The 18363-nt window shown below is 60.7% G+C and overlaps 1 protein-coding gene across 3 annotated transcripts; it reads right to left on the bottom strand.

Annotated features, from left to right (window-relative positions):
• Nucleotides 1–739: 739 nt before the first annotated feature.
• Nucleotides 740–17368, bottom strand: TDRKH (tudor and KH domain containing). Of its 3 annotated transcripts, none has more exons than XM_077841361.1 (15): nt 17314–17368; nt 12768–12916; nt 12119–12225; nt 11558–11741; nt 9953–10092; nt 9300–9606; nt 8350–8516; nt 7968–8140; nt 7486–7550; nt 7079–7230; nt 6588–6722; nt 5703–5763; nt 3582–3899; nt 2474–2594; nt 740–2144 (listed from the first exon to the last, which is right to left on the bottom strand). In XM_077841361.1, the coding sequence occupies exons 2-14, from the start codon at nt 12889–12891 to the stop codon at nt 2533–2535; spliced, it is 1995 nt and encodes a 664-aa protein (XP_077697487.1). In that variant the 5' UTR covers nt 12892–12916; nt 17314–17368; the 3' UTR covers nt 740–2144; nt 2474–2532. The 3 variants fall into 3 exon arrangements, with proteins under 3 accessions (XP_077697487.1, XP_077697486.1, XP_077697485.1); XM_077841360.1 differs by having other exon boundaries at nt 2478–2594; XM_077841359.1 differs by having other exon boundaries at nt 2478–3899.
• Nucleotides 17369–18363: the final 995 nt, after the last annotated feature.

Here is an 18363-nt window from a genome sequence, read left to right as displayed (position 1 = left end):
CCCCTTGCCTCAGGCACCCAAAATTCACTGCCCAATCTCCATGCCCTTGTGCCACCCCCAGTTTGAAGCCCTAGCCTGGGTGACTTCTGCAGGACAGGCTGCCAGCAGATGGGTACTGGCTGTTTATAACATCGTCCCCTCAAGACTCCTGCTGCTCAGGGAGACAGGTGGCCAAGGGAAGCGAGGCCCTGTATTCAGTGCTATTTCTCAGACTGTCACACAACAGCTTTAGAAAACCTGCACCTGGCTCCATTAAAAAAATTCCAGAGACCCTGCTAGACCCCGAGTGGCAGACCCTTGGAATTTTTTAGTGGAAATGAGGCTTGTTCCAGTTCTCTCAGTCACCCTCTGACTACAGTGGTGAGGGAATGAGCCCAACAAGGCCTGTGGACTTGCTCTGGCTACAGGGGAAGGTAGTGATGGTAGAGTTAGGGTCAGCAGGCCTCTCCCCCCACTTGCCAGCCCTTCTCCCCCAGGGGCCTCAATTTGCACTTGGAGCTGGCTAACCCAGAGCTTGACCCCCATGAACAGCAAAGGCCCTGACCCACTAATTATGCATCATCAGCCCTATTCTACAGCACGGTGCAAGAGGCAGAAGGAGGAATCCAACTAACATGATGTCTCAGAGTGAGACGCAAGGTGGGCAACAGACCCCTGGCATCTTGCAGCCCAGTTCTAAGGCCTCCCTCCTCCCCACGCATCCCCCAAGGACTTGGCTGACTCACTAGAAAAACTCTCAATGGAACTTTTATTTAAGAAAGAAACCAATGGCTGAGGTACACAGCTCTCCCAAACCTTGTTTGATCGCCCCCTGTTCACCCCCCCAAATGGGGCTGGGGTGAAAACAATGCACCCAGCTGGCAGGAAATGCCCATCTTCACAACAAGGCAGCCTCTGCAGTGAGAGACTTCCAAAGCCACTTTAGATAGAGACATAAAGCTTTGGCCAATTCCCAGACAGGAACTTTGACGGAGCCAGCCAGGTACTCTCCAGTGGTCAGCAGGCTAAACACACTTTGCCCAGACTTCTCCTTTATGAAGCAAATCTTCAAAGCCCCCACTTCTGGCCTAACTCAGCTCCCGTCATCGCCAAGGGGAAGACGAGTAAGTCCATGCAGAGCGCTCCAGAAACCGCCCCCTCCAAAACTCTCTACAAATGCTACATGCTGGGGCGGTTCTGCACCAAAGCAGATTCAGCCACCAAAAAAAAAGACCAGCTCAGTCTGTGTTTATTGAAACGAAAATGCAGCTCCAACGTTGGCAGCTTAAGAGGATTCTCACGTTCAAAAAGAAGAAACCTTTTATTTTAGTAAAGCAAGTGCTGTCAAAGCTCGGGGCGTCACAACCATCCTCCGGCCCCATTTCTGCAGCAGAGAAAGCTCAGCCAGTCACGTCACCACAGCGCCGGTGTCTCCCTCCTGCAGTGGGAAGGACGGCGGAGTGGAGCCTTTGGTGCAGGCGCCTTGCTCCGAGATTTAAACCAAAACCGAAGTCAGCGAGCGCAACCCAGCCAAATGGCCTGCAGGAGAGCGAGCGGGGGCCTCCCCCCAGTCCAGGGAAGGAGGGGCTCAGCTGTCCAGAAGGAAGTGGGGCCCAGCAGGCCTGATACTGCTCTCTGTTACACCAGCAGCTATAGACAACTCAAATGCAGTCCGTGAAGTTACTCTGGATTTACACCAGGACAGCCCAGCAGCCGTCAACTGGGATAGAAGGGGACTGCAACACGGCAACCCCCGGAACACCTGTATTCCGCGGAGCGCCGCAGAACCGCATGGCCGGAACCCCGGCGTCCGACTCAACAGACGCTGGCAGTTAGCCCCAGGATCTCTAGGACCAGCACCCTCCAAATGCAATGAAAAACACCCACTCCCCATCCCAGGCCCCCGCATCCCAGAGAGCCCCCGAGAAGGGCAGTCACACGCCAGCAACATGCACTCGATGCGGTGCAGCCCCCGCCCCAAACACACATGCCCGCAGATGAGGACAAGGTTACGATGCAAACCCGTTGTTTCAGGACCCGGAGAAGGGGTGGGTCCCACAAGTCCCCAATGGCTGTGGTCTCTCCTTCCACTTTCCCCGCAGTATTTTATTCTTCCGCCCCCGCCGGGGAGTCCTCATGGTCGTGTCAATCCAGGCACCAACCTCCTAGGGACCAAAGGGAAGGCAAGAAAGCAGAGGCACTGAGTGCAACGCTCAAGAGCGCAGGGAGCTGCAGCGGCTTGCTTAAAATAGCCACCCGGAGTGGGTGTATTACAGCCTCAGACTGTAACTAGTGCCACTCCTTAACCTGCCCACGGGGGGCGCTATTGAGCAGCGCCTCCCGCTCTCAGGGCAGCCATGCTGGCAAACACAAAGCACGGCAGTGCAGACAAGGCCTCCGTGCACCGTACAAGAGGGGCCCTTCCTCTGCCCTGAAAGCAGGATCCCGGAGACAGCCGGGGGCCCAGTACCACCGCAAATAGACTGAAACTTACGCACCACCCTCCACGACGCCTCCGGCTCGCTGCTGCTCGGGGAAGGGGTGGGGAGGGGATCACAGCAAATCATCTTCGACCAGAATAACATCGTCACCACTTCCAGACACAGAGGCGGCTTCTGCACAGAAGAGGAGAGGCAGCGGGTAGAACAGGTGCAGCGTCATGGCTCCCCGGCGCCGGCCTGCCACCAAGAGCCAAGTCACCATGCAGCCAGAGTCTGTGCCCCCTTCTCTGGCGACAGGCTGCAGAGAGACAACCTGCTCTGTTCAGGAAGAGCCCTAGCCAGTGTCCAGCTGCTTCAAGGTGCAAGGAAGGACCACCTCTCCCCACTTGTGCGCCCTGGTGCACTGAGAAACGAGAGTCATGCCACAGCTGACACTAAGAGCCCCCGTGCATCCATTTCACGCCCCCTTCGCCTGCTCTGCAGAGCAGGTGATCCGTGCTGCAGCGACACCCAGTGGGCAGGTTCAGATCTCAATTACACCTGGCTTAAGCTGGAGAACCCCAGTCACCAACATGGGGCTGCTCCGGATTTACACCAGGAGAAATGAAAGCAGGCCTGAGCCCAGCGATGCAGGGGTGCCTGAAGTGGCACTGAGCACCTTCCCACGGCCCGTGCCACATTGAAAGGTAAGACGCATTGCCAAGGATTGAGGCCCTTGCCGGGAGGAGCAGATGTTGCCAGCTGGTGGAGATTACCAGTAGCTGCCACTCCAAGCCAAACAAATCCCTGCCCCCTTGCAAGCAGGGAGGGGTGGGAGAGCACATGGGACACTCCTGCATCTCAGGGCTGCCAGTGCAGCAGAAATCTGTACTCCTTGTGCTTCCGACACCCCAGACCACAGTGCGGTGCCCATGGTGCCCTCTGTACCTCTCCTCCGGGCCCTCAGCCCCCCTTCCTCCTCCTCACTGTCAGAGCAGCTGATGAGGACAGGGCTTTGGAGGGAATCACCGGCAGAGCCTGAGCCGCTGCAGAAGACCGAGGAGTTGGACCACTCTTCTGAAGTGGAGAGGTAATAGAAATAGCCCCGGGGGGAGTAGCCGCTGCTGTCCCCAGAGGTCAGGGCAGTAGGGAAGCTGGCGTTTGAGGTGCTGGAGCCTTTACTTGAGAGGGAGATGGGAGAGTCCTCTCCCGAGAAGGCGGTGGGATGCGTGGAATCAGCAGGACTAGATGTCCACTTGTCATCTGCTGCTTGGCTCCCGGTGGCTGGCAGAGACCCCCCGGCCTCCGACACCCCCTCGCTGCTATAACCCCCTGAGCCATTCTGCTTTTCACCGCCAGCTTGCAAGGCAAGAGCCTCCGAGTCCCGCAGAGGGCAGGAGGGAGCCGAGATCCGTAGGGACCAGAGCGAGGGCATGACTGTCTTCTGGGAGGGTGGTTCTGTGGGCTCGGTGTCACTTCGGAGCTGCTCAATGGAGTTATCTACCAAGCCAAAGGCACATATTACATGGGGGGCTGGGCCACGCTCTCTCCTCTGCATCTTCAGCACATGGACACAAGCTCCCTACTGCCTCCCCCCACCCCACTAGGTCTCTAACACCAGTCTCTTCTCTGTCCCATTGTGCCCCTGCTGGCACAAGAGCCTTCTCCTGTGCAGCTACTGCTGTGTGAAACAGCCTCCCCTCAATTTCTGCTCTTCACCTTTCCCCACTTATCTCCTCCTGGCCTCCTTGCTGCCCGGTCTAAGCCTAGAGGGGGTTTCTTGAACCTTTCTGCCCCAACTCTCCTCCCCATCACAGCTAGAAGTAATTTTTCTCCTTTGCCTAACGGATTATTTAACCCCTGCAGAGCGTTTGAGGGATACACGCTTTGTATCTTGTGTGGACGGAGGCTGTATATTTCCGAATGTTCATCCAAACCAGCAAGTGACCCGTGTCCCATGATGCAGAGGAAGACTAAAATCCCCCAGGGTCTCTGCCAATCTGACCTGGGGGAAAATTCCTTCATGCCCCAAATATGGCGATCAGTTAGACCCTGAGCAGGCAAGACGCACCAGACAGACACCTGGGAACAAATTCTCTGTAGTAACTCAGAGCCCTCCCCACCCAGGGTCCCATCACTGGCCACTGGAGATATTTGCTCATAGCAGTCGCGGGTAGGCCATGTGCCACTGTAGGCAATTGTCATACCATCCCCTCCATAAACTTGTCACACTCAGTCTTACGCACACAGCCACTTGCAAAAAGTCAAGTCCGACTGAAATGACATTCCCAGCCTTCTCACTAGATCCCAGAAAACAGAGCTGGAAGCCCGGTTTTGGTTCCCATCCGTTGGCAGGATTTGCCCCTACAAGTATGTTCCTTCTCTTGCGTTAGGACCAGTGGAGCTTTAAACAGCCCTCTCCATCCAGCACTTGGATTAAGGGAATTAGCACGAGTTATTAAACACTGGAAGGTTTTTGCAAAAAATCTCAATTTTAATTACCCCATTTACTTTTTGCCTTTCAGGCTGCTTCAGGGCAATTACATGTATTATGGCAGCACCTTGAGGCCACAGCCGAGATCAGGGTCCTATCAGGGCAGGTGCTGCACAGACATGAGACAGTCGCTGCCCTGAAGAGCTCACAAATGGGAGTAGACAAAGGAGGGAGAGGGAAGGGAAACTCGGGCACAGAAGTGACTTGCCCAAGGCCACAGAGCAGATCAGTGGCAGAGCCAGGAATAGAATCTAGATTCCTAGGTCTTCATCCAGTGCCTTACCCACTAGGTCACACTGCCTGCAAAGTTGAACAGCCAGTTTCTAATTCGCAAGCATCTGGCACAGAGTTCTCTTAGGGCTATGAAGTGCAGAGGAATTAGTAAATACCTCTCCCATCCACACCTAAGGAATTAAGTTTAAAAGGAACTGCGTGAATATTGTCCAATTAATGTTGAATTTTGTGAAAATCCTTGAAACAAAACGGTAAGTGCTGGGCCTGAAACAGTTGGTTCTGTTTTTCCCTAGAGTAAAGACAGATTCAATTTTTTTGCCCCATTCATGTGGCAGAAGGGGAGAATCAGGTCTCAGGCAAAGGAGAAAGCCTTAATTTCCAGTTCTTTTGCTCCCTCTGGTATCTTGGGGAGCGGGGGCACATGAAGAGCCAGAGACGTAGCTATTGATGTGATGTGGAAGGTGCCCAGACACTATGGTGACTGGCAGCAAGATACAACCCTAAGGCAGACAGATTCTGTTGGAGCAGCCGCCCCCAGGAAGGGCAGGTTGCTTCAGCCCATCACAACGGCGTACCTGAAAGGCTGACGCAGGTCTCCGACAGAAGGCTCTCGAGGGAGGTCCCTGCAGCATTCCCCTGAGCAACAGAGAGAGGTAGCGTTAATCCGATTACTGTGCCCACGGATAAACACCTCCTCGCTGTCGGGAGCCACAGCACAGAACCAACCAGGGTCCGTCGAGGGGAGAGGAAACCAGCCCCGAGGCAGAGATCTCCTACACCATGGTGCTGCCGCTCCTGCCCGTGGCAGACAGAGCCAGCTGGTGCTGAAGCTTTCACATGCATTGCTCCACCTGGAGCGAGAAGGGTTTAATTAGGATGTTGTCCTCTGCATTCGAAAAACACGGAAGCTGTTTTACAGCAACTCTTTCGGGGGGCGTCCGTCCCACTGGCCTGGGGCAAACAGACTCAGAGATGATCTAGCCTTAGAACAAGGAGCGGGACATGCGGGGTAGGCGAACAGCTGAAGGTGTGACTCCTGGCTCAGGGAGATGTACACACGCTAGCTTTGCTCAAGCTAACGTGCTCGTAACAGCGGCAGAGCTGCGGCGGGCACAGGCGGCGACTCGGACTGGCTGCCCGACTGCAATCCTGCCAAAGACTTTGGGCACGAACTCGGGCAGCCGGCCCGGGCAGCCGCAGCCATGCTGCTATCTTGATCAAAGCTAGTGCGGGCACATCAGCCGGAGCTGGAAACGACACCTCCAGCTGCAGGAGTGCCCGAGATCCCACAGCTGTCTGCATCAGGGCAGCCTGAGAGCAGAGGGCACCTAGAGCCCCTCCCCTCCGCCCAGCACACGTCACTTCCTCAGGCTCTTTTTCCTACAGGCCACAAATGGGATCATTACAGCTGCTTGCCAATGGTGGTTCCAGCCCTTCCACGGGGCTGGTGATTGACTAACCAGCATCTTCTGGAACGCCTCGGCCGTGGCCTCCTTCCCCATCTGGGGGGCGCCGTCCCCCGCAGCGTCATCCTCCTCTTGCAGACACCGCACGGCGTGACCCAGCCGGACCAGCTCCCCCCCTATATCAAGGCTCTGAAGGGAAAGAGGAAGGGGCAGAGAGTTGCAGGCTGATGACAACACAAGGGGAAGAGACTAAGGGGGTGCAGCTCGGAGAAGGGAGCAGGTGCCAGAGAGGAAGCAGCACTGGTGGTTTGGGGAACGATACAGGTTGGAGGGAGAGAGAGAGACGGACAGGAGTTTGACTGAATCCTGATCTCAATATAGGCAGAGACGAGCCCACCCGGGCTTGCCAGGCTCTGGCTGCCAGTGGCCGCACCAAGGGGAGTGGAGATGCAGAAACGTGCTGCTCTACAGACCCCTTGCCAGCAAGTGCTGTGTTTGTAAGGGGAGAACGCAGCCTGCCAGACAACCCAGCCTCTGGAGCTCACCTGTCCCTGGCTGGTGTCATACAGCTGGATGCGTGGCCAGGTACAGACCCCAGACTGGACGTAACTGGAAATCTTGGCCAGCAGGGGCTTCCACTCAGCACAACAGGTGAGGCGATCGAATTCATCCAGGGCGTCCTCTTCCCATTGCTCCCCTGTGGGGAGAGACTGCGTAGCAGAGGCTGGGGTTGACTCCCCGGGACGCAGAGAGAGAACCCCACGGAGCTAAGTGCAGGCGGGTCTGGAAATGGGAGATTTCCGCATCAACCAGCCACTTGGCAACCATTGAGAGCCGCCTCCCTCTGGGCGCTGGCCAAGCCCAGTCTTGCTATCCCACCGGCAGCCCGTCTGGTTCCCTCGCGGGGACACGTCCCAGCAGAGAGCACCTCGCCCACAGCTTCGCAACTCACCCGCGGGGGCGATCCCAGCAAGGCTGCACTCGATGGCCTGGAAGGGCAGACTCAGGAAGTCACTCCTAGTGGAAAGGGAGGGGAGGAACCATTGTGAACAGCGATATGACCCCAGCGCCCGGAGGCCCCCCCAGCTGGTGAAATAGGTCAGGTCTGCCCTGCTAAGCCGCATCTCTCTGGGTTAGTAGGGATCTGCACGTGCAAGTGCGGGATCCCTGCGGCGTCACTGCACCCACCCTCGCCCTTCACGTTCAAGGAGCTCCACACCCTGTACAGTCGTTAGCTTGGCCCTTCAACCCCCTTGAGATGGGGCTCTCCCCATTTTACAGAAACGGAGGTGCAGAGCGAACCAGGAGGCTTCCCCAGAATCCCACAGCAAATCAGCGGCAGCAATGGGACCCAGGAGTCCTGCTCCGCGCCCCCTCTTTCCCTCCGCCCTAGCCTACACTCTCCCTCTTCACCGCCCTCCCCACTGCACGTACCGCAAGGCTCGCAGCACCTCCAGCGGGGCTTCCCCGTTATCCCCGAAGTCGACGTAATACAGATCCAAGTTGCCGTTCTCCAGGGTACCCAGGACTCGGGCCCGGTACCAGGCGCCGTGATCAGCGTACGGGGCAGCCACGATGTCGCCTACTCGGACGGTCGGGAATTCAGGCTGGCGAGACAGAAGGAGGGGCAGGGAGTCACATGCGCAGGTTCTCGGGGCTAGAACAGGAAGCGATGCAGGTTCAAGCAGCAGGGGAGGAAGAGAAGGATTAACTCCTCTTCGGCTAGCGGGCGTGGGGGAGGCACACCATTCCATTCGGCTGCGGCAGGTTTACCCAGCCGTCGTGTCAGGTGGGGCATGCCACGGCAGATGCTCACCGACTGGCTGCTACTCCCATAGTACTGGGACATCTCACAGGTCAGCTTGTCGAGCTGCAGGCTGCGGGAGCCAACGATCTGGATCCAGAAGTGGCTGGGGTTCTCTGAGGCCGAGACGTAAACCTCCAGGTGTTCGTCCGCGTGGAAGCTGAAGTCAGGGCTGGGGACTGAGAGGGGCACACCGCACTGAGCAAGAGGGGAAGGGGAGGCCCAGGGTAACCCAGAGAGGGAGGCAGAGGGTACGAGCGAAGCTCTGGAAGTCCAAGCGTGGGCTGCTGATCCAGACAGAGGGACAAGGGTCTTGGGGTGGGCGGGGGGAGACATTTCACCGCATGCTAGGACCGTTGAGGAGCGACGCGCGGGTAGATCTGCAAGCACCACGCTGGTCTCCACCCCGCTCACAGGAGAGGAGTGGCACACTGCGACCCCGCTCAGAGCAGGTTTGTGGAGGACGAAGTGGGAGCAGCCAGCTAAGATACCTTCCATCCTGGCAGGACGGCAAAGGCGCCCCCCGTGAGGAAGGGTCTCGGTGCCCTAAAAGACATGGATAGAGTGGCATGTGGTCCCACTGGGCAGGGCAGCTCCTGAGAGTCAGGGCTGCGGTGCAAGGGAGAAGGCGAGCCCCAGGGACCCAAGCCTCAGGCAATCCACAGACTGACGCTGCGTGACATGCAGCCCCAACCCTTTTCTCTTTACAGCTGCTTTTCTCCAGGGGAGCAACCTATGCAGACACCTAACCCACGCTGAACAGATAGGGAAACCAAGGCACAGAGTGGGGAGGGCGCTGCTCCGAGGCCAGCGAGTCAATCGAAGAGCCAGGAAGAGAACCCAGGAGTCCTAGGTCTCAGCGGCCAGCCCATGCCCCTCAAAGGGCTAGGGCAGCAACCCCACTGGCCGTACGCCACGCATCCTCTGTTTAAGCCAGCCCTGGAGAAAACCGCTCCACTCACCCTCAAACATTGGCACTGCCTGGCTGGGCTCCATTACCGGCTCCTCTGGGGACTCGCTCTCAGCTCTGAGCTCCTGTGGTTGGTCCAAGGCTTCTGCAGCCAGCAGCCGGTTTCCATCCCCTGCCCCTTCCTGAGGGCTCACCAGCTGGCAGAGGGCCTCGCCGCTGGGGCTTGGCAGCTCCCCCTGCTGCCCAGGATCCTCTCTCCTCATGCCCAAGGGCTGCTTGCGCAGGCACCGGGCTGCCGCCGACAGGGCCAGTTTCTTTCGAAACACGTCGTCCTCCGAAAGCTTTTCCAGGATCAGTTGCTTTGGGAGATGAAGGGGGAAAAGGGTGTTTGGCTCACAGCCACCAGCCCATGTGGAAGGAGACCCTGTGACAGGGTAACCCCCACACAGGGCACTGCTCTGTGGCTAATCTTTACAATATGGGCATGCCCTGCCTCAGTTTCCCTTTCATCCACTCCAGCCTAGTTCTTCCCCTCCTTCCTAGGGATTTCTGAACAAGCCTTCCTGCAGCTTGGCAGCGTTCTCCTGCTCGAGCCCGTCCTGAGAGCTCATCGCCAGCAGCTCCCAGCTCAGCGACCTTTTCTTAAGCCAGACCGGGAGACAGCCGACCAGTCCCTCTTAAAGAGGGCAGTCACCCCAGACCCACCTTGGCAGCATTCACCTCCTTGCGGGTGCCTGAGAGGCTGATGAGCCGGGTCAGACACAGGGTGTTGTCTGTCTCCTTCTCGCAGACCACTCTGGCCCCTGAGCTGCGACAGATGGCTCGCACCGTCTCGCCGCCCCTGCCTGAGAGAGGCAACGAGAAGTAGGTTACTCACGCAGAAACAGCAGCAGAGAAACTACAGAGAACCCAGCCGAAGAAATGGCTCTGAGGGGAACGTCCACTCCCCCAGAGTAATTTTTCTTGTGGCCAGAACACAAGCGCCTCCAGAAATTTGGGTTTTGGCTGCTCCGCTCCAAGGAGATGTTTTTAGCGAAGGATGAATGGCTGCTGGCACCCAGATGCTGCAGTGATGGGCACCACCACAAGAACTTAGACAGATCCAACTGCGATTTTGGAAGATGCTGGTTGCCGCTCAGCGTATGTCTACATTGCAATCAAAGCCCCATGGGCAGCAGGTCTCAGAGCCTGGGGCCAATGACACAGGCTTGTGCCATGGGGCTAAAAACAGCCGTGCAGATGTTCAGGCTCAGGCCCCGAAACCTGACGGCTCCAGCCCAAGCCTCAATGTCTACACTGCTGTTTTTAGCTCTGTAGCATGAGCCCGAGTCAGCTGACTCAGGCTCTGAGATTCACGGCCACAGGTTTTTCATTGCAGCCTATAGGTACAGCTAGCTAGTAACAAGCGCTCCAGCACGACACATGGGGTACAGGGCCATCCTTCAGATGTGATGCAAATTCCAGGGCCTGATCTCTCGTGCTTTGTGAAAGAGGCAAGGAGCTAAGCCCCATTTTGCTGGCTAAATTCCGATTGAGGCAACCACAGCTGGGCTTCCTGTATTTCTTTGTTATCTTAGATACATATCTAGCCCCCAACACCGAACTAGCCAAGCACCACACAGTCTTTAAGGGTATTTATACTCACAGCCCTCTTGTGAGACAGGGCAGGGCTGTTATTGCCACGGTACAGGTGGGGAAACTGAGGCACAGAAATTAAATGACTGACACAAGGTCACACAGGAAGTCAGTGGTGGAGAAGGGAGTTCAACCCAGATCTGTCACAGCCCAAGCCAGTTTCCAGCTGGTCAGGTCATAGTCTCCTTCCCCTCCTGTGTCTCCATCGAACAAAAGCAGTATTCTACCCCAGAGATGTCAGTCCTGTGGTTGGCGATTCACCCTAGCTTTATAAATACAGGCTTCCAAAGTGCGCCAGGATCAAAGTGCAAAATAAAGGTGCTTAGATTTGAGACACTGCAGTTTGATAAACTGAGGCAGCATAATGAGACTTCTTGTCACCCTAAGGAGCCAATGAGTGGAGAAGGGGCATAACTATTCAATCCCAGGCTCTGGATGCAGATTTACTTTATGTCTCAATATTTCTCCCAAGCCCCTCTACCCAGGAATAGAAACAGCAAATGCTCTGGTCAACAGACTGAAGCCGTATGTAGCAGTCACCATGTTTCAGCACAGCTGCGGTCAGTGCTTCTGGAGCAGCCTTAAAAACCAGCCCCCGGGTCATTTCTGCCCAGGCCCTTTGCATTTCTTCTGGTGGCTAATGGGAGGTGGGTGGGTAAGTCTCTAGCCAGTTACCGATAATCCTGCCAACGGCTCTCTGCGGCACAAAGAACTGTTCTGACACAGGGGCGTTGTCCACCAGGATCTGGTGGATAGCAGCTTTCGCTCTGCACACCTGGACGGGGAAGCCACTGATCAGCAGCACCCGCTCCTCACCGGAGTCCTCCACATCAATGTGAGCACCCGTCTCCTTCCTCAGCTGCGGAGACACAGGACATGGAAGTCTAGCAAGGTTCTCCAGCAGAGGGGATGGTTTAGCAGACTGAGCATCAGCCTTAAAACTCAGACCTCTTGGAAATGCGATCGATTCAGCCTTTGTCCCTTGGAGCCTGTTAGCGTGGGTGGCTCTTTAAAAGCCAAGGGATGGGCATTAACATCCAGTGGCACATTTTATAGCAGTATTGTCCTCCCCTGGCATCTGTGCCCAAATCTTCCCCTCCCCAGGCTGCTGGACCAGTTGCCAACCTGGCTGCAACAGCTTATACAAAGATCTTTGGGATTCTCAGGGATGGAGTGGGGGGTCCAAATGGTAGGGCCAGGCACTGATGCCGGATTCGCTAACCGCTGTCCACTTGCCTGTTTGATACTGGCGCCCTGCCGTCCGATGATCAATTTCACAGCCTCCTGTGGGATCTTCATTTCAATTTCAATGTCATCCTCTCCTACGAAGGTCAGCCGCTCCTCTGAGCACAAGCCACAGTAAACAGGTTAAACAGGCTAACGCATCCACCCCCCAAAGCCATCTTCCCCACAGCCTGAAGATGGACAATCCCGCTAGTTCAGCAGCTCCAGGACAGAAGAGACGGGGAATCTGCAAAGCTCCAGAGTACTGAGACATTTAACCTTTCAGTGCTAAGTGTGTTTGCATTTCCTCAAGCACCAGGCAGGATCCGGGAAGGAATTAGTAGGAGGGTGAAAGGATTTTAGCTTCTTTCAGGGATGGCATTATAGAAAGCACAGAGGAAATTCAGAACAGACAGAGCTGCTCAGAAAGCAGGCCCCAGGGATCACCCCCGGATATGCTGCCAGTTCTCTCTTTCGCATGGGAGAGGCTTATTTCTGACCACCTGCCAACATTTGGCAAGGCTGGGGATGGGGTGGAGGTGGAAGGAGGCCGTATAATTAATAATTCGAGCCTAAATGCAACACACAAGCTGTTAGTCACCACACAACAACGGAGTCTCAGCCACCCGAAGGTCATCGCTACGGGGTGATGCATACATACCTCGGCTTTCTCTGTACCTGCGATACAAGATGTACAGGACAGTTGCGCTGGCAGGGATCCCGAGGGCCAGAGCAATTTTCTGAAGGGTTGTCAGGTTGGTCCAGTAACCCTGGTCTGTTGACATCTTTCCCAGACTGATGGATCACGTTCTAATTGGGAGGGGGGGGAGAAGAGCAATTCTCTTAGCCACAACAGCAGCTCCTCTTCCTGAGACCACCACAAATGGCATGACTGGCAGTCCCAATGGCACAGACTCCACTAGCCCTGGGCACTGCCAGACCAGGGCAAACCTCAAAACGCGACTGGCACATGCCAGGACTTATTCAAGCTGCTCACAGATAGCCGCAGGCTTTTAAGCCTTCTGCAGGATCGCTCTGCATCACAAATCTGATCTGTCAAGGTGTACGAGCCGTAACTGTCAGGCTGCACTCTTCCAAACCAGGGGGGAGATCAGAGAAACAGAAGCACAAGTCTTTTGCATGCAAGTAACACTGCTATTGGTGGGAGACAAAGGACAGGCCAGTGATCTGGCAGGTAACATTTAATCAGAGTCAGCTGGACCTGACACTAAGCACAGTTACCATTCTTGTGAAATAAAGGCAGCTGGCAGGCCAAGCAGATTGTGGCATCAGTTTCTCTCAACAGCACAGCTCAGCTGTTGAGCAAACCTGCACAAGGAGGAGTAGAAACTTGTGCACCTGACAATCAATCACGGGAACTACCACCAACCATGGGAACTACTACCAGGGATCAGCCACAAGGTCCAGCTAATCTGGTACCTTGGTTTCCACCACCTGCTCCTGGGAAGACGTGAGCAGGGACTTAGGCATGGGCAAAAGCATTTTGAGTGTTGGCATTTTATATTTTGTTTTTAATCAGAGCTAAACTCCTGCAATCAGACACCCCCTATTCCGCTGCCCTTAATGCCAACACACCAGATCCGCAATCACCCCCTTCCACGTCAACCCACCTGCCCCCATCCAGGCCTACATTCCACCCTCTCCAACAGCATATCTAACCCCCAGACCACTCACCTCTGTGCCATTACATCCAACCCACTAGAGCCAACCCAGCCCACTCCACCATGCCACGCACCTCAGCTCCACACCCCATGCAGCCAGTGTGCCTAAGCCAACCCCAACCCACTCATGCTAGCTTGCCCTACTTCCCCACACCAAAGCCCCACCAGGCTGCTGCTGTGCGGCCAGGCATGGCTTCCCCAAGGACACCCCATCTCCTCCATAATACAGCTCCCTAAACACCTCCACTATACTACCCCCAAGCAAGCCCCCTTGGTCTCCAGCAACCCCCCGCCCCGAGCCAGCCCCCTTGGTCCCCCGCAACCCCCCGCCCCGAGCCAGCCCCCTTGGTCCCCTGCAAGCCCCCGCCCCGAGCCAGCCCCCTTGGTCCCCGCAACCCCCCACCCTGCCGCACCCCCTTGGTCCCCGCAACTCCCCGCCTCGAGCCAGCCCCCTTGGTCCCCCGCAACCCCCCGCCCCGAGCCAGCCCCCTTGGTCCCCCCGCAAGCCCCCGGCCCGAGCCAGCCCCCTTGGTCCCTGCAACTCCCCACCCTGCCGCACCCCCTTGGTCCCCGAAACCCCCCGCCCCGAGCCAGCCCCCTTGGTCCCTGCAACCCCCCACCCTGCCGCACCCCCTTGGTCCCCGCAAGCCCCCGCCCCGAGCCAGCCCCCTTGGTCCCCCGCAAGCCCCCGCCCCGAGCCAGCCCCCTTGGTCCCCGCAACTCCCCGCCCCGAGCCAGCCCCCTTGGTCCCCGCAAACCCCCGCCCCGAGCCAGCCCCCTTGGTCCCCCCGCAAGCCCCCCGCCCCGAGCCAGCCCCCTTGGTCCCCCGCAAGCCCCCGCCCCGAGCCAGCCCCCTTGGTCCCCCGCAAGCCCCCGCCCCGAGCCAGCCCCCTTGGTCCCCCGCAAGCCCCCGCCCCGAGCCAGCCCCCTTGGTCCCCCGCAAGCCCCCGCCCCGAGCCAGCCCCCTTGGTCCCCCGCAAGCCCCCGCCCCGAGCCAGCCCCCTTGGTCCCCCGCAAGCCCCCACCCTGCCACACCCCCTTGGTCCCCCGCAAGCCCCCGCCCCGAGCCAGCCCCCTTGGTCCCCCGCAAGCCCCCGCCCCGAGCCAGCCCCCTTGGTCCCCCGCAAGCCCCCGCCCCGAGCCAGCCCCCTTGGTCCCCCGCAAGCCCCCGCCCCGAGCCAGCCCCCTTGGTCCCCGCAACTCCCCGCCTCGAGCCAGCCCCCTTGGTCCCCGCAACCCCCCGCCCCGAGCCAGCCCCCTTGGTCCCCCGCAAGCCCCCGCTCCGAGCCAGCCCCCTTGGTCCCCCGCAAGCCCCCGCCCCGAGCCAGCCCCCTTGGTCCCTGCAACCCCCCACCCTGCCACACCCCCTTGGTCCCCGCAAGCCCCCGCCCCGAGCCAGCCCCCTTGGTCCCCCGCAAGCCCCCGCCCCGAGCCAGCCCCCTTGGTCCCCCGCAAGCCCCCGCCCCGAGCCAGCCCCCTTGGTCCCCCGCAAGCCCCCGCCCCGAGCCAGCCCCCTTGGTCCCCCGCAAGCCCCCGCCCCGAGCCAGCCCCCTTGGTCCCCCGCAAGCCCCCGCCCCGAGCCAGCCCCCTTGGTCCCCCGCAAGCCCCCGCCCCGAGCCAGCCCCCTTGGTCCCCGCAAGCCCCCGCCCCGAGCCAGCCCCCTTGGTCCCCCGCAAGCCCCCGCCCCGAGCCAGCCCCCTTGGTCCCCCGCAAGCCCCCGCCCCGAGCCAGCCCCCTTGGTCCCCGCAACCCCCCACCCTGCCACACCCCCTTGGTCCCCGCAAGCCCCCGCCCCGAGCCAGCCCCCTTGGTCCCCCGCAAGCCCCCGCCCCGAGCCAGCCCCCTTGGTCCCCCGCAAGCCCCCGCCCCGAGCCAGCCCCCTTGGTCCCCCGCAAGCCCCCGCCCCGAGCCAGCCCCCTTGGTCCCCCGCAAGCCCCCACCCTGCCACACCCCCTTGGTCCCCGCAAGCCCCCGCCCCGAGCCAGCCCCCTTGGTCCCCCGCAAGCCCCCGCCCCGAGCCAGCCCCCTTGGTCCCCCGCAAGCCCCCGCCCCGAGCCAGCCCCCTTGGTCCCCCGCAAGCCCCCACCCTGCCACACCCCCTTGGTCCCCCGCAAGCCCCCGCCCCGAGCCAGCCCCCTTGGTCCCCCGCAAGCCCCCGCCCCGAGCCAGCCCCCTTGGTCCCCCGCAAGCCCCCGCCCCGAGCCAGCCCCCTTGGTCCCCCGCAAGCCCCCGCCCCGAGCCAGCCCCCTTGGTCCCCCGCAACCCCCCGCCCCGAGCCAGCCCCCTTGGTCCCCCGCAAGCCCCCGCTCCGAGCCAGCCCCCTTGGTCCCCCGCAAGCCCCCGCTCCGAGCCAGCCCCCTTGGTCCCCCGCAAGCCCCCGCCCCGAGCCAGCCCCCTTGGTCCCCCGCAAGCCCCCGCCCCGAGCCAGCCCCCTTGGTCCCTGCAACCCCCCACCCTGCCACACCCCCTTGGTCCCCGCAAGCCCCCGCCCCGAGCCAGCCCCCTTGGTCCCCCGCAAGCCCCCGCCCCGAGCCAGCCCCCTTGGTCCCCCGCAAGCCCCCGCCCCGAGCCAGCCCCCTTGGTCCCCCGCAAGCCCCCGCCCCGAGCCAGCCCCCTTGGTCCCCCGCAAGCCCCCGCCCCGAGCCAGCCCCCTTGGTCCCCCGCAAGCCCCCGCCCCGAGCCAGCCCCCTTGGTCCCCCGCAAGCCCCCGCCCCGAGCCAGCCCCCTTGGTCCCCCGCAAGCCCCCGCCCCGAGCCAGCCCCCTTGGTCCCCCGCAAGCCCCCGCCCCGAGCCAGCCCCCTTGGTCCCCCGCAAGCCCCCGCCCCGAGCCAGCCCCCTTGGTCCCCCGCAAGCCCCCGCCCCGAGCCAGCCCCCTTGGTCCCCCGCAAGCCCCCGCCCCGAGCCAGCCCCCTTGGTCCCCCGCAAGCCCCCGCCCCGAGCCAGCCCCCTTGGTCCCCCGCAAGCCCCCGCCCCGAGCCAGCCCCCTTGGTCCCCCGCAAGCCCCCGCCCCGAGCCAGCCCCCTTGGTCCCCCGCAAGCCCCCGCCCCGAGCCAGCCCCCTTGGTCCCCCGCAAGCCCCCGCCCCGAGCCAGCCCCCTTGGTCCCCCGCAAGCCCCCGCCCCGAGCCAGCCCCCTTGGTCCCTGCAACCCCCCACCCTGCCACACCCTCTTGGTCCCCGCAAGCCCCCGCCCCGAGCCAGCCCCCTTGGTCCCCCGCAAGCCCCCGCCCCGAGCCAGCCCCCTTGGTCCCCCGCAAGCCCCCGCCCCGAGCCAGCCCCCTTGGTCCCCGCAACCCCCCACCCTGCCACACCCCCTTGGTCCCCGCAAGCCCCCGCCCCGAGCCAGCCCCCTTGGTCCCCCGCAAGCCCCCGCCCCGAGCCAGCCCCCTTGGTCCCCCGCAACCCCCCGCCCCGAGCCAGCCCCCTTGGTCCCCCGCAACCGCCAGTCCCCTTGGTTCCCCGCAACCCCCCGCCCTGCCGCACCCCCTTGGTCCCCGAAACCCCCCGCCCCGAGCCAGCCCCCTCACCTGTCTCCGCCGTCGTAATCACCGGCTCCGCTCACCTCCCTCTCCCCAGCCCCGCCTGCCCGCACACGCCCGCCGCAGCCAACCCCCAATCACGGCGCCGCGCCTCCTCTCTGAACCAATCGCTGCACGGGTGGCCGGGAGAGCCACACCGCTGCTGCTCCCTCAAGGCCAATCAGCTCACACGCCTTCTAACCAATGGGAGGCTAGGCTAGCCGGGTACCCAGCCAGTAAGAGAGAGGTATTGAGCGAGCGGGTCCCGCCCCGCATCTTGAACTGAGGGCGGGGGTCACGTCTGAGTGCTCCCATGATGCACTGGGGTGGCGAGGAGGGGGCAGCAGCCCCCTGAGAGCTCCCATGATGCACTGCGGTGGCGAGGAGGGGGCAGCAGCCCTCTGAGAGCTCCCATGATGCACTGGGCTGAGGAGGGGGCAGCAGCCCTCTGAGGAGCCCCCTGATTAGGGCCCTACCAAATTCATAGCCATGAAAAGTGTCACAGACCATGAAATCTGGTCACTCCCCCTCCACCCGGTGAAATCTGGTCTTCTGGGGGCTTTTACCCTGTACAGCACAGATTGCAGGGGGGAGACCAGCGTTTCTCAAACTGGGGGTCCTGACCCAAAAGTGACTTGCAGGGAGGTTACAAGGTTGGGGGGGGGGTTGCTGTACTGCCACCCTTACCTCCGCGCTGCCTTCAGAGAGCGGCGGCTGTTAGGCGGGCGCCCAGCTCGGAAGGCAGCGCCCTGCCAGCAGCAGCGCAGAAGTAAGCGTCGCAATAGCATCCCATGCTGGAGCCCCCTGATGAGCCCCACTCCCCCTGGACCACCCCAACAAGCCCCCTGCACCCAGATCCCCACCCTACCAAGCCCCAACCAGCTGCACCTGGATCCCCGCCCCACTCCCCGAGCAACTGGACCCCCGACTGAGCTTGCCACACCCAGACCCCCGCCGAGCTCTATCCCCCGCACCCAGCACCCCCCGCTGAGCCCCAACCACCTTCACATGGACCCCCCCTGCAGAGTCCCATTACCGGTGCACCCAGAACCCCCCAAC

This window comes from Eretmochelys imbricata, chromosome 24, assembly GCF_965152235.1.
Source record: "Eretmochelys imbricata isolate rEreImb1 chromosome 24, rEreImb1.hap1, whole genome shotgun sequence".
NCBI lineage: Eukaryota > Metazoa > Chordata > Testudines > Cheloniidae > Eretmochelys > Eretmochelys imbricata.
Note: the sequence above shows the minus strand (reverse complement) of the source record. Positions and strands in the feature narration are given on the sequence as shown.

What these genes read in the sequence shown, in the direction of transcription:
- TDRKH (XM_077841359.1), bottom strand. Translation starts at nt 12,891, where the DNA reads ATGTCAACAGACCAGGGTTACTGGACCAACCTGACAACCCTTCAGAAA. An exon ending in AGGGCGCCAGTATCAAACAG is followed by an intron (nt 11,742 to 12,118) that starts GCAAGTGGACAG and finishes GTGTCTCCGCAG; the next exon opens with CTGAGGAAGGAGACGGGTGC. An exon ending in ATGACACCAGCCAGGGACAG is followed by an intron (nt 6,723 to 7,078) that starts GTGAGCTCCAGA and finishes CTTTCCCTTCAG; the next exon opens with AGCCTTGATATAGGGGGGGA.